This window comes from Pseudophryne corroboree, chromosome 1 (assembly GCF_028390025.1).
Source record: "Pseudophryne corroboree isolate aPseCor3 chromosome 1, aPseCor3.hap2, whole genome shotgun sequence".
Lineage (NCBI taxonomy): Eukaryota > Metazoa > Chordata > Amphibia > Anura > Myobatrachidae > Pseudophryne > Pseudophryne corroboree.
In genome coordinates, this window is record NC_086444.1 from 122,111,299 (window position 1) to 122,133,278 (window position 21,980).

A 21,980-nucleotide genomic window follows, 5' to 3' on the forward strand; every position below is an offset into this window, starting at 1 on the left:
TAGCTCTATATGCCGATGACATCCTGCTATTTGTGGATCGCTATGCTGAGTCTATGCTTAAGATTTTAGATATTATTAATAAGTTCGGATGTTACTCCGGGCTCCTGATCAATTGGGAGAAATCCTCCATTATCCCGTTTCAGGGCGAGGTCCCTGCCTCCCCATTGGTTGTTCTCCCACTAAGATGGGTGAATTCCTTTAAATATCTGGGCATTTGGGTATCCAACGACCCTCATAAATTTACTTCCCTTAATATTACACCGCAAATATCTTATCTTCGCAATAAAGTGAAGGTCTGGGGGTAACTGCCCCTGACAGTTACAGGGAGGGTTAACTTGGTGAAAATGGTTTTTCAGCCCAAACTCCTGTACATACTACAACAATCCCCAATATACATCCCCCAGAAAACTTTCAAACAGATAGATGGTTTGATGTCCTCTTTGGTCTGGGCTAGTGAACGGGCACGGTTGAAACTTAATACTTTGACCAGGCCCAAAACTTCAGGGGGGCTGGCTCTTCCCAACTTTCGTTTTTATTACTTTGCAGCACAATTAGCACATCTATGGGAATGGGTTAATGATTCTGACACTTCAAGTCTGCACTCACAGTTGGTATTGCAGGAGTACCCAGGTGGTTCCCCACTGAGACTGCTTCTCTGTGGAAGCGTCAAAGTGTCGGCACTACCACTCATTAAACAATATATTACTGTTTGGAGGCTGGCGCACCGGATATTGCAAGGACAGGGCATTGACCCTGACACTCCGCTGGACAATAAATATGGTTTGCCGGAGTTGTGTCAGCTTCAAATCAGGGAGGTGTGGGAACCATGGGGAGTAACTTCACTGGGACACTTATACACTGACGGGTATTTTAGATCCTTCCAGCAGATTCAACAGGAATTTAACGTCCCCTCTGCGTATTTTTTTCGCTTCCTTCAATTGCGACATGCTATGTCTGCCCAATTCCCCGATGGCCCGCCGGCGCTTACTGATTCCCCGGTCAAATTGCTGTTGCAGACGGTGGGATCTGGTCATTTAGTCTCTAAAATATATGGCCGTTTACTTCAAATGCATCATATTAACCCCCTTAGCTCCCTCAAGACCAAGTGGGAATCTGATCTGGGTCCAGTGTCGGATGATATTTGGGAGGGTGCTCTGGGATCGTGCCGGCTTTCAACATCATCTGTCCGATATCAACAAATTCAGTTGTTCGTGCTACACAGGGTATATATGTCCCCTCTGAGACTGTCACATATAGGGGGATCCCACAGTTCAAAATGTCCCAAATGTGGCAGTCTGGGAGCAGACTTTTGGCATATGATATGGCTATGTCCCTTGGTGTCGATTTTTTGGGAGGAGGTAATACGTGCCATAGTTGTTACGGGTATCCCCTCTACCGTACTTACACCTATCTCTTGTATATTAGCAACTATAGATGAGGAAGCTCTAGATCCGCCCAGTCGACGCTATGTTGTAAACCTCTGTACTTTGGCCAAGGTTTGCATAGCCAGACTATGGATGGCTAATGAAGCCCCAGCACCACAATCCTGGATTGCTCTGGTTAATGCCTCTGTCGTACATGAAAAATTTGTATATCTGGCCAGGAATGCGGAAAAAAAGTTTAATGCTATATGGGGAAAGTGGATGAGCTCTCGGTATTTCGCTTCACGGATGAATACTGCTGAACCCTAGATTTATTTAACTAACCGATATGAGTGTTTTCTGTGGGAGATCTCTGGGGTGAGTGGCCCATGGTCAGCCGGGTTCAAAGGCATGATACTGCCGTGACAAAGTATAATACGATGTGTGTACAATATATAGTAAATCTGGGTCATCACTGCTCTGTTGCTATATATGACTTTGAATGGGATACATAACACCACGTCACACTATGCTCTCTATGTAAAACCGTAAGCATGCTGTTGATTTTATTACTTTTTATTTGTTTAAGTGTTTTAGTTTAGTTGATTTATGTTTGTTATGTTTGCCCTAGGCAATGTTTAAATGTTAAAGCATTGTAAAAACCAATAAAAACTTATTGAATTAAAAAAAAACAACAACCAGGATTTCACTCCTGTGGTGGTTGCACAGCTCTCACCTGCTAGAGGGACGCAGGTTCGGGATTCAGGACTGGGCCCTGGTAACCACGGATGTAAGTCTCCGAGGCTGGGGAGCAGTCTCTCAGGGAGAAAACTTCCAGGGACGTTGGTCACAACAGGAAGCCTGCCTTCACATAAACGTTCTGGAGCTAAGAGCCATTTACAACGGCCTTCAACAAGCGGTACATCTTCTTCAAGACCGTCCCGTGCAGATCCAGGCGGACAATGTAACAGCAGTCGCATACATAAAGAGGCAGGGCGGAACGAAAAGCAGAGCGGCAGTGGCAGAGGGACAAAAATCCTCCGCTGGGCAGAAAAACATATACAAGCTCTGTCGGCAATATTCATTCCGGGAATAGACAACTGGGAAGCAGACTTCCTCAGCAGACACGATCTCTATCCAGGAGAGTGGGGCCTCCAGCAAGAAGTCTTCGCAGAGGTGACAAGTCTTTGGGGAGTTCCTCAAGTAGACATGATGGCGTCTCGTCTCAACAAGAAGCTTCAGAGATACTGTTCCAGGTCAAGAGACCCTCAAGCAGTAGCAGTGGATGCACTGGTGACCCAGTGGGTGTTTCCGTCGGTGTATGTCTTCCCTCCACTTCCGCTGATCCCAAAAGTACTCAGGATCATAAGAAAAACAAGGGTTCGAGCAATCTTCATTGCCCCAGACTGGCCAAGGAGGGCTTGGTACCCAGATTTTCAGCAGTTGCTCATAGAAGATCCTCGGTCTCTTCCTCCTCGAGAGGACCTGCTGCAGCAGGGGCTGTGCGTGTACCAAGACTTACCGCGGCTACGTTTGACGGCATGGCTGTTGAGCGCCGTATCCTAGCCAGGAAGGGTATTCCCGAGGAGGTCATCCCCACCCTTATTCAGGCCAGAAAGGGAGTAACGTCGAAACATTACCACCGTGTTTGGAGAAAATATGTGTCTTGGTGTGAATCCAAGAAGGCTCCTACGGAAGAGTTTGAGCTGGGACGTTTTTTCTCCATTTTTTGCAGGCTGGTGTGGAGGCGGGCCACCGATTGGGATCAGTCAAGGTCCAGATTTCGGCCTGGTCAGTGTTCTTTCAGAAACAATTGGCCTCTCTTCCAGAGGTTCAGACCTTTGTGAATGGGGTTCTGCACATCCAGCCTCCATTCTTGCCTCCAGTGGCACCATGGGACCTTAACGTGGTATTGCAGTTCCTTCAATCGGATTGGTTTGAGCCTCTACAAAAGATAGTTGAAGTTTCTCACTTGGAAAGTGGTGATGCTTTTGGCTTTGGCATCCGCAAGGCGGGTGTCTGAATTGGGGGCCTTGTCTCACAAGAGCCCTTACCTGATCTTCCATGAAGATAGGGCAGAGTTGAGGACTCGTCAACATTTTCTTCCGAAGGTGGTTTCATCTTTCCACATAAACCAACCTATTGTAGTGCCAGTAGTTACTGACACATTCACTGATTCAAAATCTCTAGATGTGGTTAGAGCTTTGAAAATCTATGTCGCTAGAACAGCTCGTATACGGAAAACAGAGGCTCTGTTTGTCCTGTATGCTCACAACAAGATTGGCTGTCCTGCTTCCAAGCAGACTATTGCACGTTTTATTAAAAATGATTCAGCAAGCTCATACTACGGCTGGTTTGCCGTTACCGACGTCGGTAAAGGCCCACTCCACTAGGTCAGGGTCAAACACTTTTGCAAAGTTTTACAAGTTTGATACCTTGGAGGATGATGACCTCAAGTTTGGTCAATCGGTGTTGCAGGGTCATCCGCACTCTACCGCCCATACTGGAGCTTTGGTATAGACCCCAGCATCCTCTAGGACAGGGGTGGGGAGCCTCCGGCCCGCGGGCCGTATACGGCCTGTGAAGCCGTTTGGTCCGGCCCACCAGCTTGTGTCAGTGAGACACGCTGCCTCTCAGTCCGGCGGCAGCGTGTCTCAGCTGTCAGAACAGGGAGGAGAGCGCGGCTGACGGGTGGGAGCGGCGGCGTGTAGTACTTCAAACCAGCCGCCGGTCCGTGAGCCAATCAGGAGCCGCGGCTGCCGGTCCGCGAGCTCTGATTGGCTCTCGAACCGGCGGCTGGTTTCAAGTCCTACATGCCGCCGCCGCCCAACATAACCGCGCTCTCCTCCGTGTCCCGCCGAAAGGAGCAAGGTAAGCAGCACGGAGGGGAGGGGGGCATCTGTATACCTGGCACTGTGGGGACATCTGTATACATGGCATTGTGGGGACATCTGTATACCTGGCACTGTGAGGGGCATTTGTATACCTGGCACTGTGGGGACATCTGTATACCTGGCACTGTGAGGGGCATCTGTATACCTGGCACTGTGGGGGCATCTGTATACCTGGCACTGTGGGGGCATCTGTATACCTGGCACTGTGAGGGGCATCTGTATACCTGGCACTGTGAGGGGCATCTGTATACCTGGCACTGTGAGGGGCATCTGTATACCTGGCACTGTGAGGGGCTTCTGTATACCTGGCACTGTGAGGGGCATCTGTATACCTGGCACTGAGGGGCATCTGTATACCTGGCACTGTGAGGGGCATCTGTATACCTGGCACTGTGAGGGGCATCTGTATACCTGGCACTGTGAGGGGCATTTGTATACCTGGCACTGTGGGGGCATCTGTATACCTGGCACTGTGGGGGCATCTGTATACCTGGCACTGTGAGGGGCAATTGTGGATCTGGCACCACACTATTGGGGGCATATGTGTATCACGTCACATTTTAACTGGCCACACCCAATTTTTTGGCGCGTGCGCGTACCTCTAAGGGGCAGACCTACTGGGGGACAGGGTCATTTTTTAAGTTGAGAATTTTTGTATGGCCCCCGAAGGATTTTATAAATATCCAAATGGCCCTCTGTAGAAAAAAGGTTCCCCACCCCTGCTCTAGGACGTATGAGAAAATAGGATTTTGATAACCTACTGGTAAATCCTTTTCTCCTAGTCCGTAGAGGATGCTGGGCGCCCGTCCCAGTGCGTACTTTACCTGCAGTTTAGTTATTAGAATTACACAAGTTGTGTTTTCTTGGTTTCAGCATGTTGCTGCAATTGGTTCATGCCTGTTGGCGTGTGTTATGTTGAATGCCATGTGTGCGGCATGGTTGAGGGTGTGAGTCTCACCACTAGTTAAGTAATTCCTTTCCTCGAAATGTCAGTCTCCCTGGGCACAGTTCCTACAACTGAGGTCTGGAGGAGGGGCATAGAGGGAGGAGCCAGTTCACACCCAATGAAAAGTCTTTAAAGTGCCCATGTCTCCTGCGGATCCTGTCTATACCCCATGGTCTTGATGTCGTCCCCAGCATCCTCTAAGGACTAGGAGAAAAGGATTTACCGGTAGGTTATCAAAATCCTATTATTTGTGGATAATGTTAATTATAATTTAGACTTTGTTCCATTCTATTTTTTTGCCACTCTCATCACTAAATGTCCAGACAAGGGAAAAGTTGCATGTTATCAATGAAATGGAAAGGCTAATTTCCCATTAACTGGATAATACGGAGTTGGCAGCAAAAGTTAAAAATTGAAAAAATAAAAGTAACTGTATTTTGAATAAACCGTTTTGCAATGCAAGGGGTGTAAATACATTTAGGGGCCTATTATTAAATATTTGAGGCTTATTCTCCCCCAAAAAACGTTTTCAGGGGATCTCTGCAAATATTTAGTATCACCTCAATGTGTGAAGGATCTCTTCTGCGGTCCCTCCGTTTCCTACAGCAGGTGCAGCCCCCATAGCTTTCTATGGAGGATGTGATGCTCTCAGATTCTCCAAGCTCTGGAATGCGAAGCATTAGCCACTGTAGTCTGTGGGCTACACATTGCAAAATTAAGAGCAGAGGGTTCCTCCAGAACCCTCCCCAGCAATGGCTACCACGCATGCATGGTCAGTAGACTGTGCAGTGTGCATGCACAGGAGTGCAGTTAGTCACTCTCAGCACTTAGTGGGGTTGGGTTTCTTGTGGAGTCCCTGTCCCTGTGTGCTCTCTTTGATATAATTGCATACTGCATTGTGGTTTTGGATGTTATCGACCAGATCACACTGCAAATTCGATTAATGATGCTTTTTTGCATGCAGAGTAAATACTGGCAGCTTTTGCATGTTGCCCATAAATGCTGGACAGCGTGGCTTGATTTTTACACTGTAATGTAGATAATGAGTTTGAACACTCCCCTGTCACATGTAAATCTCTGCACATCTTACATCTGCCCTATCTGAAGGGCGACATGGTGTTACCAAGGTTCAGAGTTACTTGCTCTGTTTTGTTCTCTTCCCAACTCAGAATAAGCCCCTGTATGTGATTCCTGAATGCCAGCAGGGTAATAAACATGTGTATGCCTTTTAGTTAGCTTATTTCACTCTCTGACCACAAATGAAAGTTTTTTATTTCTATTTTCAGTTTTGTAAAACAATAAATTGACAAATAAATGACTTGCCTGCTTCCACTTTGGTACTTTCTAACCTGTCCATTGTGACGGACACTACACATTTTAGCTACCTACATGGGAATCATTTCGTCAGTCTACAGACCCATGTTTCCGTTAGGATCCTCTTCAATAGTGTATTACATTATAATTCAGTGGAACCTAGCACTAAATGTACGATCTCATATAGCACACCTCAGTATGACAGACAGGAGACCTGCATGGGACCTTGGATCCATGCAGTGCCTACAGCAGCCAGCCAGCAGTGGGATCACAGGCTGATAACGGGGAGGTGGGTAGTTGGATATGGGACTCGGGGTCGACAGTGTCTAGGTCGACACCTATTGGTCGACACTAGAAATAGACACCGCCATTAGGTTGACATGAAAAAAGGTCAACATGAGTTCATCTTTTTTTTGGTGTAATTTTCTTTGTGAAGTGACCAGGAACCTCAATTAGTGCACCGTGTCCCCTTGCATGGCTCGCTTCGCTCACCATGCTTCAGGCAGGTTACCGTTCCCAATCGTAGTCCACGTGGATCGTAAAGTATGAAAAGTTGTTGTTTTTTTAAATTGTGAAAAACTCATGTCGACCTTGTTCATGTCGACGTAATGGTCGTGTCGACCTATCTATTCACTGTCGACCTAAGTGGTGTCGACCCAGAGTCCAGATACAGGGTAGTTACTGTCCTCTGAGACTCTGTTGATGGCTTTTCTCTGACTTTCAAAACCTCAAGAGACTAGGCCGAATTCTTAATAATGACATTAATGCACGCGTTTTGCTATTGTCACTCAGTTGGTGCTACGCTAAAATTATAGCCCTACATTTTCTGTAAGTTATGCTGAGATGCCAGTTGTCAAAGCTTTTATAGGTTGTGTATGTTTTGTGGCCTGTTTGTGTGTCCAGCCTGTACCTTTTTTTTATTAGGGTGGCAGTATTTGCTCACCCCATAGAGGTGGCGCTGAAGCTGCATGTTTTGGCACAAGATTGAGTGGAAGATTAGAAGGTTGTCTTTTCCCTACAAAAAGGTGACCAAAGCTCACGCTTCTCCAAACTAGGGTCCCAACCAGGCTTCCCTCATCCCACCAAATCCCTCCCCCACTAAATTATGCAAGTAACCACACTCCTGTCTGTCCCCTTTGCTCTGCCAATAACCACCACTTCTACTACTGACAGAGTACCTCTTCTCACTCCTGCCTCCAGGACTGAAACTCACTCCTCCTCTCCCCCCCTATCACTTTCCATCTGTCTCCAAAACTGCGAACTCCATATCTTCATCATAGCCTACTACCTCTCCTCCTAACCTACCCTTTTTGTTCCCACACACTGACTTCATCACACTGTCACCCATGTGTGACTTGCCCTCTCCTATAGATTGTAAGCTCTGAAGAGCAGGGCCCTCTTCAGTTGTATACTCTTCCTATCGTTACCTACTCCCATTTCCTTCCTCATGGTATTCAGTTTTGCCATCAGTGGCTCAGAACCTGTCTGTTGTGCCCATCAACTGGAGTTGTGATGAATTGCTTGTTTTGTAATTAATTAATTCTTGATTTGTGGAAGAGTTCCCGTTGAAAATTCCTCTTGACATGTGCTGCCCAGAGGCCTGGTCTGTTGGCCAGGCAGTGAGTACAAGGCTTCACATTTTCTGGGGATGCATTATGCCAATTGAAAAACTTTACATGTGAATATTATAGAATTTAATTGTAGATTGTTTTCCCATTGTAGACCTCTCTAAACACTGAGAAGCAGCCTGAAAACTTGGTGCGTCCGGACAGCCGTTACCACGTGATCCGGAGACGCCACAATTCTTCAGATGCGTTTGATGCCGCTATTGGCCGTCCCAGTGCTGGTAGGTACTGTATGGGTCTCAGTCAGACTTTTTAAATAAACCAAATGTACTTTGTTTAAACCAATTTGAATGAGTGGAAATAATCATGGACTGTTTACAACACGCAGAATAATATGTTTATCCTTAAGCCAGCGGTTCCCATCTTTTTTTTAATCATGGCGCCCTAGAGTATCAGAATTTTTTCATGGCACCCCTAGGCCAAAAGTTTCTTTGAGAATTTTAGAAAACAATAAGTAAATTATGTTTCTCTAACGTCCTAGTGGATGCTGGGGACTCCGTCAGGACCATGGGGAATAGCGGGCTCCGCAGGAGACAGGGCACATCTAAAAAAGCTTTTAGGTCACATGGTGCGTACTGGCTCCTCCCCCTATGACCCTCCTCCAAGCCTCAGTTAGGTTTTTGTGCCCGTCCGAGAGGGTGCAATCTAGGTGGCTCTCTTAAAGAGCTGTTTAGAAAAGTTTTTTTTAGGTTTCAATCTCAGTGATTCCTGCTGGCAACAGGATCACTGCATCGAGGGACTTAGGGGAGAGATTTCCAACTCACCTGCGTGCAGGATGGATTGGAGTCTTAGGCTACTGGACACTTAGCTCCAGAGGGAGTCGGAACACAGGTCAGCCTGGGGTTCGTCCCGGAGCCGCGCCGCCGATCCCCCTTACAGACGCTGAAGAGACGGCAGAACGGAGGTCCGGAAAACAGGCGGCAGAAGACTCCACAGTCTTCATGAAGGTAGCGCACAGCACTGCAGCTGTGCGCCATTGTTGTCACACGGCTCACTGACTCAGTCACGGAGGGTGCAGGGCGCTGCTGGGGGCGCCCTGGGCAGCAATATAATTACCTTTAGTGGCAAAAGAAATACATCACATATACCCATTAAGGCTATATGTATGTATTTTGACCCAGGCCAGTTTCTTAAAAACCGGGAGAAAAATCCAGCCGAAAAAGGGGCGGAGCTTATTCTCCTCAGCACTCAGCGCCATTTTCCTGCTCAGCTCCGCTGGTGAGGAAGGCTCCCAGGACTCTCCCCTGCACTGCACTACAGAAACAGGGTAACAAAGAGAAGGGGGGCATAAATTGGCGATATTTATATATTAAGAGCGCATATATAGTAAACAACACCTTCTAGGGTTGTTTTTATACATTTATAGCGCTTTTGGTGTGTGCTGGCAAACTCTCCCTCTGTCTCCCCAAAGGGCTAAGGGGTCCTGTCTTCGATTAGAGCATTCCCTGTGTGGCTGCTGTGTGTCGGTACGTGTGTGTCGACATGTATGAGGACGATGTTGGTGTGGAGGCAGAGCAATTGCCGATGATGGTAATGTCACCCCCTAGGGAGTCGACACCGGAATGGATGGCTTTAGTTATGGAATTACGTGATAATGTCAGCACACTGCAAAAGTCAGTTGACGAAATAAGACGCCCGGCAAACCAGTTAGTACCGGTTCAGGCGTCTCAGACACCGTCAGGGGCTGTAAAACGTCCTTTACCTCAGTCAGTCGACACGGGTACCGACACAGATGAATCTAGTGTCGACGGTGAAGAAACAAACGTATTTTCCAATAGGGCCACACGTTATATGATCACGGCAATGAAGGAGGCGTTACAGATCTCTGATACTGCTGGTACCTCAAAAAGGGGTATTATGTGGGGGGGTGAAAAAACTACCTGTATTTTTCCCAGAATCAGAGGAATTGAATGATGTGTGTGATGAAGCGTGGGTTACCCCCGATAGAAAATTGCTAATTTCAAAGAAGTTTTTGGCATTATACCCTTTCCCACCAGAGGTTAGGGCGCGCTGGGAAACACCCCCTAAGGTGGATAAGGCGCTCACACGTTTATCAAAGCAAGTGGCGTTGCCGTCTCCTGATACGGCCGCCCTCAAGGATCCAGCAGATAGGAGGCTGGAAACTACACTGAAGAGTATATACACACATACTGGTGTTATACTGCGACCGGCAATAGCCTCAGCCTGGATGTGCAGTGCTGGGGTAGTGTGGTTGGATTCTCTGACTGAAAATATTGAGACCCTGGATAGGGACAGTATTTTATTGACTCTAGAGCAATTAAAGGATGCTTTTCTTTATATGCGAGATGCTCAGAGGGATGTTTGTACTCTAGCATCAAGAGTAAGCGCGATGTCCATATCTGCCAGAAGAAGTTTATGGACGCGACAGTGGTCAGGTGATGCGGATTCCAAGAGGCATATGGAAGTATTGCCATATAAAGGAGAGGAATTGTTTGGGGTCGGTCTTTCGGACCTGGTGACCACGGCAACTGCCGGCAAATCCACCTTTTTACCTCAGACCCCTTCACAACAGAAAAAGACACCGTCTTTTCAGCCGCAGTCCTTTCGCTCCTATAAAAAGCGACCAAAAGGACAGTCTTATCTGCCGAGAGGCAGAGGAAAGGGTAAGAAAGGGCAGCACGCAGCCCCTGCCCAGGAACAGAAGCCCGCCCCGGCTTCTACAAAGCCATCAGCATGACGCTGGGGCTTTACAAGCGGACCCAGGAACGGTGGGGGGTCGACTCAAGATTTTCAGCAATCAATGGGCTCACTCACAAGTGGACCCGTGGGTCCTGCAGATAATATCTCAGGGTTACATGCTGGAGTTCGAAAGGTTTCCCCCTCGCCGGTTCCTAAAGTCTGCTTTACCAACGTCTCCCTCAGAAAGGACGTCGGTTTTGGAAGCCATTCACAAGCTGTATTCTCAGCAGGTGATAGTCAAGGTACCCCTCCTACAACAGGGAAAGGGGTATTATTCCACTCTATTTGTGGTACCGAAACCGGACGGTTCGGTAAGGCCTATTCTAAATCTGAAATCCTTGAACCTGTACATACAGAAATTCAAGTTCAAGATGGAGTCACTCAGGGCAGTGATAGCGAATCTGGAAGAAGGAGACTTCATGGTGTCCTTGGACATAAAAGATGCTTATCTACATGTCCCGATTTACCCCTCACACCAAGGGTATCTCAGGTTCGTGATACAAGACTGTCATTATCAGTTTCAAACGCTGCCGTTTGGTTTGTCCACGGCCCCTCGGGTCTTTACCAAGGTAATGACCGAAATGATGGTTCTTCTACGAAGAAAAGGCGTATTAATTATCCCTTACTTGGACGATCTCCTGATAAGGGCAAAGTCCAGAGAACAGCTGGAAGTCGGTGTGACGCTAACACAAGTAGTGCTTCAGCAACACGGGTGGATTCTAAATCTTCCAAAATCTCAATTGACCCCGACAACGCATCTGCTGTTCCTGGGTATGATTCTGGACACGGTTCAGAAAAAGGTATTTCTCCCGGAAGAGAAAGCAAGGGAGTTATCCGAACTTGTCAGGAACCTCCTAAAACCAGGAACGGTGTCAGTACATCAATGCACAAGAGTCCTGGGAAAGATGGTGGCTTCGTACGAAGCGATTCCATTCGGCAGATTCCATGCACGGACATTTCAGTGGGATCTGCTGGACAAATGGTCTGGATCGCATCTGCACATGCATCAGCGGATAACACTGTCACCGAGAACAAGGTTGTCTCTCCTGTGGTGGCTGCAGACTGCCCATCTGTTAGTGGGCCGCAGATTCGGCATACAGGACTGGGTCCTGGTGACTACGGATGCCAGCCTACAAGGTTGGGGAGCAGTCACAAAGGGAAGAAACTTCCAGGGCGTGTGGTCAAACCTGGAGACGTCTCTTCACATAAATATACTGGAGCTAAGAGCGATCTACAATGCTCTAAGTCTGGCAAAACCGCTGCTTCAGGGTCAGCCGGTGTTGATCCAGTCCGACAACATCACGGCAGTCGCCCACGTAAACCGACAAGGCGGCACGAGAAGCAGGAGTGCAATGGCAGAAGCTGCAAGGATTCTGCGCTGGGCGGAGAATCATGTCATAGCACTGTCAGCAGTGTTCATCCCGGGAGTGGACAACTGGGAAGCAGATTTCCTCAGCAGACACGACCTTCACCCGGGAGAGTGGGGACTTCATCCAGAAGTTTTCCACATGATTGTGAACCGTTGGGAAAAACCAAAGGTAGACATGATGGCGTCTCGCCTCAACAAAAAATTGGACAGGTATTGCGCCAGGTCAAGAGACCCTCAGGCAATAGCTGTGGACGCTCTGGTAACACCGTGGGTGTACCAGTCAGTGTATGTGTTCCCTCCTCTGCCTCTCATACCAAAGGTACTGAGAATTATACGGAAAAGAGGAGTAAGAACGATACTGGTGGCTCCGGACTGGCCAAGGAGAACTTGGTATCCGGAACTTCAAGAGATGCTCACGGAGGATCCGTGGCCTCTACCTCTAAGAAGGGATCTGCTTCAGCAGGGACCTTGTATGTTCCAAGACTTACCGCGTCTGCGTTTGACGGCATGGCGGTTGAACGCCGGATTCTAAAAGAAAAGGGCATTCCAGAGGAAGTTATTCCTACCTTGATTAAGGCTAGAAAGGAAGTGACTGTACAACATTATCACCGCATTTGGCGAAAATATGTTGCGTGGTGTGAGGCCAAGAAGGCTCCAACGGAAGAATTTCAATTGGGTCGATTCTTACATTTCCTGCAAGCAGGATTGTCTATGGGCCTAAAATTGGGGTCCATTAAAGTTCAAATTTCGGCCTTATCAATTTTCTTCCAGAAGGAATTGGCGTCAGTGCCTGAAGTACAAACTTTTGTCAAAGGTGTACTACATATACAACCCCCAATAGTGCCTCCAGTGGCACCGTGGGATTTGAACGTGGTTCTAAATTTTCTCAAATCTCATTGGTTTGAGCCGTTAAAATCGGTAGAATTAAAATACCTTACATGGAAGGTAACCATGCTGTTGGCCCTGGCTTCTGCCAGGAGTGTTTCAGAGTTGGCAGCTTTGTCATACAAGAGCCCATATCTGATATTCCATTCGGACAGGGCAGAATTGAGGACACGTCCTCAATTTCTCCCTAAGGTGGTTTCGGCATTTCACTTAAACCAGCCTATTGTGGTGCCTGCGGCTACTAGCGACTTGGAGGACTCCAAGTTACTGGACGTTGTCAGAGCATTAAAAATATATATTTCAAGGACAGCTGGAGTCAGAAAAACTGACTCGTTGTTTACATTGTATGCACCCAACAAGATGGGTGCTCCTGCGTCTAAACAGACGATTGCACGTTGGATCTGTAGCACAATCCAACTTGCACATTCTGTGGCAGGCGTGCCACAGCCTAAATCTGTAAAGGCCCACTCTACAAGGAAGGTGGGCTCATCTTGGGCGGCTGCCCGAGGGGTCTCGGCATTACAACTTTGCCGAGCAGCTACGTGGTCAGGGGAGAACACGTTTGTAAAATTTTACAAATTTGATACTCTGGCTACAGAGGACCTGGAGTTTTCTCATTCGGTGCTGCAGAGTCATCCGCACTCTCCCGCCCGTTTGGGAGCTTTGGTATAATCCCCATGGTCCTGACGGAGTCCCCAGCATCCACTAGGACGTTAGAGAAAATAAGAATTTACTTACCGATAATTCTATTTCTCATAGTCCGTAGTGGATGCTGGGCGCCCATCCCAAGTGCGGATTGTCTGCAATGCTTGTACATAGTTATTGTTACAAAATCGGGTTATTACTGTTGTTGTGAGCCATCTTTTCAGAGGCTACTTCGTTTTGTTATCATACTGTTAACTGGGTTCAGATCACAAGTTGTACGGTGTGATTGGTGTGGCTGGTATGAGTCTTACCCGGGATTCAAGATCCTTCCTTATTGTGTACGCTCGTCCGGGCACAGTACCTAACTGAGGCTTGGAGGAGGGTCATAGGGGGAGGAGCCAGTACGCACCATGTGACCTAAAAGCTTTTTTAGATGTGCCCTGTCTCCTGCGGAGCCCGCTATTCCCCATGGTCCTGACGGAGTCCCCAGCATCCACTACGGACTATGAGAAATAGAATTATCGGTAAGTAAATTCTTATTTTATTTGTCATCTTTAGTTTCTTTAGTGTGTTGCGGGACAATATTTGCTTCTGTTTGTCCTGATATTTTATAATTGGCAGCCACAAGCACTGGTTTTGTCTATTACTTTGACCAAAAATAGTTTGAATTGATCCTGGATCACCAATCCAAGGAACCCCTGCTAGTGTCCTGAGGCACCCCAGGGTGTCTAGGCACACAGTTTGGGAACCACTGCCTTAAGCACTTGTGACTTGACTATGGGATTTGGAATCACTTAAATGGTAACTTCCGTATTGGCGGACCTTTTATTAATCAAATATGACTCCCTCCCCACCCCCTTGTTGAAATGGGCTTCAATTTAGAGATGCGTTAGTGGAACCAGACTTATTGTTTTGAACATCTCACTGCTCCAAGCTAATGGATAAATATCTTTCTCTGACGTCCTAGTGGATGCTGGGTACTCCGTAAGGACCATGGGGAATAGACGGGCTCCGCAGGAGACTGGGCACTCTTAAAAGAAAGATTTAGTACTATATCTGGTGTGCACTGGCTCCTCCCTCTATGCCCCTCCTCCAGACCTCAGTTAGAATCTGTGCCCGGCCAGAGCTGGATGCACCTAGTGGGCTCTCCTGATCTTACTAGAAAAAGTATTTGTTAGGTTTTTTATTTTCAGTGAGATCTGCTGGCAACAGACTCACTGCTACGAGGGACTGAGGGGAGAGAAGCAAACCTACCTGCTTGCAGCTAGCTTGTGCTTCTAAGGCTACTGGACACCATTAGCTCCAGAGGGATCGAACACAGGGCCCGACCTCGATCGTCCGTTCCCGGAGCCGCGCCGCCGTCCCCCTTGCAGAGCCAGAAGACGGAAGAACCAGGAGAAAATCGGCGGCTGAAGACTCCGGTCTTCAATAAGGTAGCGCACAGCACTGCAGCTGTGCGCCATTGCTCCCACAGCACACCACACGCTCCGGTCACTGGTGGGTGCAGGGCGCTGGGGGGGCGCCCTGGGCTGCAATAAGTATACCTTTTGGCAAATGTGCACATAATACAGTTATAAACTGTATATGTGCCTAATCCCCCGCCATTAACATTATTAAAAAAGCGGGAGAAGCCCGCCGCGGAGGGGGCGGGGCTATCTCCCTCAGCACACCGGCGCCATTTTCTCTTCACAGCTCCGCTGGAAGGACGCTTCCCAGGCTCTCCCCTGCAGTATACACTACAAGAAGGGTAAAAAAGAGAGGGGGGGGGGCACATAAATTTAGGCACAAAAGGTGATATAAGCAGCTATTGGGGGAAAATTCACTTTGTGTTAGTGTAAATCCCTCTGTTATATAGCGCTCTGGTGTGTGCTGGCATACTCTCTCTCTGTCTCCCCAAAGGACTTTGTGGGGTCCTGTCCTCAGTCCCTGTGTGTGTGCGGTGTGTCGGTACGGCTGTGTCGACATGTTTGATGAGGACGCTTACGTGGAGGCGGAGCAAGAGCCGATAAGTGTGATGTCGCCCCCTGCGGGGCCGACACCAGAGTGGATGGATATGTGGAAGGTATTAACGACAGTGTCAACTCCTTGCATAAAAGGTTCGATGACGTAACAGCTTTGGGACAGCCGGCATCTCAGCCCGCGCCTGCCCAGGCGTCTCGGAGGCCATCAGGGGCTCAAAAACGCCCGCTACCTCAGATGGCAGACACAAATGTCGACACGGAGTCTGACTCCAGTGTAGACGAGGATGAGACAAATGTACAGTCCACAAGGGCCATCCGATGCATGATTACGGCAATGAAAAATGTGTTGCACATTTCTGACATTAACCCGGTTACCACTAAAAAGGGTATTATGTTTGGGGAGAAAAAGCAGCCAGTGACTTTTCCCCCATCTGATGAGTTAAATGAATTGTGTGAAGAAGCGTGGTGTTCCCCAGATAAGAAATTAGTGATTTCTAAGAGGTTACTAATGGCGTACCCTTTCCTGCCAACGGACAGGTTACGTTGGGAAACTTCCCCTAGGGTGGACAAGGCGCTCACACGCTTATCAAAAAAGGTGGCACTGCCGTCTCAGGATACGGCCGCCTTAAAGGAGCCTGCAGATAGAAAGCAGGAGGCTATCCTGAAGTCTGTGTATACACACTCAGGTACTATACTGAGACCTGCAATTGCTTCAGCATGGATGTGTAGTGCTGCAGCTGCTTGGTCTGATACCCTGTCAGATAACATTGATTCCCTTGACAGGGATACTATTTTGCTAACCATAGAGCATATTAAAGACGTCGTCTTATATATGAGGGATGCACAGAGGGACATTTGCCGGCTGGCATCTAGAATTAATGCAATGTCCATTTCTGCCAGGAGAGTATTATGGACTCGGCAGTGGACAGGTGATGTGGATTCTAAAAGGCACATGGAGGTTTTGCCTTATAAGGGTGAGGAATTGTTTGGGGACGGTCTCTCGGACCTCGTATCCACAGCAACAGCTGGGAAGTCGACATTTTTACCTCAGGTTCCCTCACAGCCTAAGAAAGCACCGTATTATCAAGTACAGTCCTTTCGGCCTCAGAAAGGCAAGTGGGTCAGAGGCGCGTCCTTTCTGCCCAGAGGCAGGGGTAGAGGGAAAAAGCTGCACCAGACAGCCAGTTCCCAGGAACAAAAATCCTCCCCTGCTTCCACTAAGTCCACCGCATGACGCTGGGGCTCCACAGGTGGAGCCAGGTGCGGTGGGGGCGCGTCTCCCGAACTTCAGCGACCAGTGGGTTCGCTCACAGGTGGATCTCTGGGTTCTACAAGTGGTATCTCAGGGATACAAGCTGGAGTTCGAGGCATCTCCCCCTCGCCGTTACCTCAAATCAGCCTTGCCAGCTGCTCCCAAGGAAAGGGAGGTAGTACTGGCGGCAATTCACAAGCTGTACCTTCAGCAGGTGATAATCAAAGTTCCCCTCCTTCAACAGGGACGGAGTTACTATTCCACAATGTTTGTGGTACCGAAACCAGACGGTTCGGTGAGACCCATTCTAAATTTGAAATCCTTGAACACTTATATAAGGAAGTTCAAGTTCAAAATGGAATCGCTCAGGGCGGTTATTGCAAGCCTGGAAGAGGGGGATTTTATGGTGTCACTGGACATCAAGGATGCTTACCTACATGTCCCCATTTACCCACCTCACCAGGAGTACCTCAGGTTTGTGGTACAGGACTCATTACCAATTCCAGACGTTGCCGTTTGGTCTGTCCACGGCACCGAGGGTATTTACCAAGGTAATGGCCGAAATGATGATACTCCTTCGAAAGAAGGGAGTTATAATTATCCCGTACTTGGACGATCTCCTTATAAAGGCAAGGTCCAAGGAGCAGTTGTTAGTCGGAGTAGCACTATCTCAGGAAGTGCTACAACAGCACGGCTGGATTCTGAATATCCCAAAGTCGCAGCTGATTCCTACGACGCGTCTGCTGTTCTTGGGCATGATTCTGGACACAGTGGGGTCTGTTAGACAAGTGGTCCGGATCGCATCTTCAGATGCATCGGTTGATCACCCTGTCCCCAAGGGCCAGGGTGTCTCTGCTGTGGTGGCTGCAGAGTGCTCATCTTCTCGAGGGCCGCAGATTCGGCATTCAGGACTGGGTCCTGGTGACCACGGATGCAAGCCTCCGAGGTTGGGGGGCAGTCACTCAGGGAAGAAACTTCCAAGGACAGTGGTCGAGTCAGGAGACTTCCCTACACATAAATATTCTGGAACTAAGGGCCATTTACAATGCCCTGAGTCAAGCAGAACCCCTGCTTCAAAACCAACCGGTGCTGATTCAGTCAGACAACATCACGGCGGTCGCCCATGTAAACCGACAGGGCGGCACAAGAAGCAGAATGGCGATGGCAGAAGCCACAAAGATTCTTCGATGGGCGGAGAATCACGTGCTAGCACTGTCAGCGGTGTTCATTCCGGGAGTGGACAACTGGGAAGCAGACTTCCTCAGCAGGCACGACCTCCACCCGGGAGAGTGGGGACTTCATCCAGAAGTCTTCAAGCTGATTGTAAATCGTTGGGAAAGGCCACAGGTGGACATGATGGCGTCCCGCCTCAACAAAAAGCTAAAAAGATATTGCGCCAGGTCAAGGGACCCTCAGGCGATAGCTGTGGACGCTCTAGTGACACCGTGGGTGTACCAGTCGGTTTATGTGTTCCCTCCTCTTCCTCTCATACCAAAGGTACTGAGGATAATAAGAAAGAAAGGAGTAAGAACTATACTCATCGTTCCGGATTGGCCAAGAAGAACTTGGTACCCGGAACTACAAGAAATTATCTCAGAGGACCCTTGGCCTCTGCCGCTCCGACAGGACCTGCTACAGCAGGGGCCCTGTCTGTTCCAAGACTTACCGCGGCTGCGTTTGACGGCATGGCGGTTGAACGCCGGATCCTAATGGAAAAGGGCATTCCAGATGAAGTCATTCCTACGCTGATAAAAGCTAGGAAGGATGTGACAGCAAAACATTATCACCGCATATGGCGAAAATATGTTGCTTGGTGTGAGGCCAGGAAGGCCCCAACAGAGGAATTTCAGCTGGGTCGATTTCTGCACTTCCTACAGTCAGGAGTGACTATGGGCCTAAAATTGGGATCCATTAAAGTCCAGATTTCGGCCCTGTCTATTTTCTTTCAAAAAGAACTGGCTTCACTGCCTGAAGTTCAGACTTTTTTTAAGGGAGTGCTGCATATTCAGCCCCCTTTTGTGCCTCCAGTGGCACCTTGGGATCTCAACGTTGTGTTGGATTTCCTAAAATCACATTGGTTTGAGCCACTTCAGACCGTGGAGTTGAAGTATCTCACGTGGAAGGTAGTCATGCTGTTGGCCTTGGCCTCAGCTAGGCGTGTGTCAGAATTGGCGGCTTTGTCCTGTAAAAGCCCATATCTGATTTTCCATATGGACAGGGCAGAATTGAGGACTCGTCCCCAATTTCTCCCAAAGGTGGTATCAACGTTTCATTTGAACCAACCTATTGTGGTGCCTGCGGCTACTCGGGACTTGGAGGATTCCAAGTTGCTGGACGTAGTCCGGGCCCTGAAAATCTATGTTTCCAGGATGGCTGGAGTCAGAAAAACTGACTCGCTGTTTATCCTGCATGCACCCAACAAGCTGGGTGCTCCTGCTTCAAAGCAGACTATTGCTCGCTGGATCTGTAGCACGATTCAACTTGCACATTCTGCGGCTGGACTGCCGCATCCTAAATCAGTAAAAGCCCATTCCACGAGGAAGGTGGGCTCTTCTTGGGCGGCTGCCCGAGGGGTCTCGGCTTTACAACTTTGCCGAGCTGTTACTTGGTCGGGATCAAACACGTTTGCAAAATTCTACAAGTTTGATACTTTGGCTGAGGAGGACCTTGAGTTTGCTCATTCGGTGCTGCAGAGTCATCCGCACTCTCCCGCCCGTTTGGGAGCTTTAGTATAATCCCCATGGTCCTTACGGAGTACCCAGCATCCACTAGGATGTCAGAGAAAATAAGAATTTACTCACCGGTAATTCTATTTCTCGTAGTCCGTAGTGGATGCTGGGAGCCCGTCCCAAGTGCGGACTTTCTGCAATACATGTATATAGTTATTGCTTAACTATAGGGTTATTGTTATGAGCCATCTGTTGAATGAGGCTCAGTTGTTGTTCATACTGTTAACTGGGTATAGTTATCACAAGTTGTACGGTGTGATTGGTGTGGCTGGTATGAGTCTTACCCTGGATTCCAAATCCTTTCCTAGTAATGTCAGCTCTTCCGGGCACAGTTTCCCTAACTGAGGTCTGGAGGAGGGGCATAGAGGGAGGAGCCAGTGCACACCAGATATAGTACCTAATCTTTCTTTTAAGAGTGCCCAGTCTCCTGCGGAGCCCGTCTATTCCCCATGGTCCTTACGGAGTACCCAGTATCCACTACGGACTACGAGAAATAGAATTACCGGTGAGTAAATTCTTATTTTTGTTTTATGGTCTAAGGTAATTTTGGAAGAAAAGACAAAAATGGCTGGCGTTCCCAGGGCAGGAACGGGTCTGAGAATATAAATCTCAGTGGCTCCTTCAATGGTACAAGCTACCGTTCCCGTAGTAGCACGTTCCACGGTGGGAAAAGTCACGGCAGTCGGGAGGGCAGTTCTTCAGAGAATGATGTGACTCGAAAAGATGACCGCGAAAGACGCAAGCAGTTCGAAGCTGAAGACTTTGTAAGTATACAGCTCATATACATGTATGCAGGCCGATCTTCCACAGATGGAACACTGTGGATTTACATGTAACATACAGGGCCAGTACAACAGGCTACATGTACATGTTCTAGCTCACAAGTATATATCTAACACATTAGTAGAATGATCACGTCTTTAACCTTTTATATTTGATTTTGTTTCAGGTTGAGTCTCCCATCTCCGAAAATCCGATTTTTCAAAATATTCTGCATCCAAAAATGTTTTTTGAGTGTAACTGAGATAGTGACACCTCCGCATACTGGTGGTTCAATTAACACAAACTTTGTTTCATGTACAAAATTTATTAAAAGTTTTGTATAAAATTACTGTCCTCGAGATATCTCTTGACAGTATGCAAATATTCCAAAATCCAGAATACTTCTGGTTCCAAGCATTTCAGCTATGGAAGACTCAACTATATTTTTGTCAGACATGCAGTATTTTTAATCACATAATGCCTTTTGTGTAGTTTATGGACATATGGATATATCTTAAATATTTTTTTACAGCCTTCTCTGAACCCTGAGCATGAAAAGGAATTGAACCAAAACAAGTCTCCTCCTGCAGGAGTGTGGGGTAAGACTTGCACTACATAGAAACATAGAATGTGACGGCAGAGAAGAACCACGTGGCTCGTCTAGTCTGCCTGTGTACACGCACATTTACACACGCTAGGATTAATATTGTCAGGAGCCAATTAACCTACTGGTTTGTGGGAGGAAACCGGAGTACCCGGAGGAAACCCACTCAATCGTGGGGAGAATAAATAAACTCCACACAGTTAGGGCCATGGTGGGAATCAAACCCATGACCTCAATGTATGAGGCAGTAATGCTAACCAATACACCCGCCCATACTGCCCGTAATGCATTGTTTAGGGTTTTCCCAATGAGCGCTGTGTGTGTAGGATGGAAAGCAAACTCTGTGTAAATATACAAATAATAGACACACTGATGTGATGCAGATAGAAACATCTAGGGGTCTTCTAGGCCTGTGGTTTTTATGACTAAAGTCTATTAAATGACGTATATAAAAAATGAAATAATACATCCTGTTTTTCCACTGTTCCCCGGATACTCCTTTCCCTAGTATAGGTTGAGATTCCCTTAGTTGATATTCTAAAAACCGCAATATTCCAAGAACTGGAATAATACGTCATGACCTGACATCATCTAGTAGCAATATCCTATGACAGGTGGTGTGGTTTGGAAGCCATTCCGATTTTCTGCCTTCACCGGCACCCAGCAGATGACCCCCCTCAGCTGTGCTCGGCGTATGTATTACAAAATCCGTAAAAAAAACCCCTAAATGCTTCTGGTCACAAGCATTTCAGATATTTGAGACGGGCGCCTTGTAGATTGTTTAGTCGTGCTCCTCACAGGGACTGAAGAAGTTGCCTAATGACTTTGTGTGACAGAAGTGTACAGGTATGTTAATTGCAATGCTGCTGTTCTAGAAGGACACAGCCTTCCAGATTGTGTGTTCTCTACAGTATTCTTTATTCTTTTACACTG

General features: G+C 47.8%; 1 protein-coding gene across 3 annotated transcripts in view; it reads left to right on the forward strand.

The window, feature by feature from the left end:
* The window catches only part of GPBP1 (GC-rich promoter binding protein 1), a 130,582-nt gene that overhangs the window by 95,870 nt on the left and 12,732 nt on the right, over positions 1–21,980 (forward strand). For all 3 annotated transcript variants that reach the window (XM_063962683.1, XM_063962673.1, XM_063962666.1), the window contains 3 exons: positions 8,238–8,361; positions 20,222–20,445; positions 20,976–21,042. In XM_063962683.1, the coding sequence (XP_063818753.1) occupies positions 8,238–8,361; positions 20,222–20,445; positions 20,976–21,042 (415 nt within the window). The remainder of the gene's footprint in view (positions 1–8,237; positions 8,362–20,221; positions 20,446–20,975; positions 21,043–21,980) is intronic.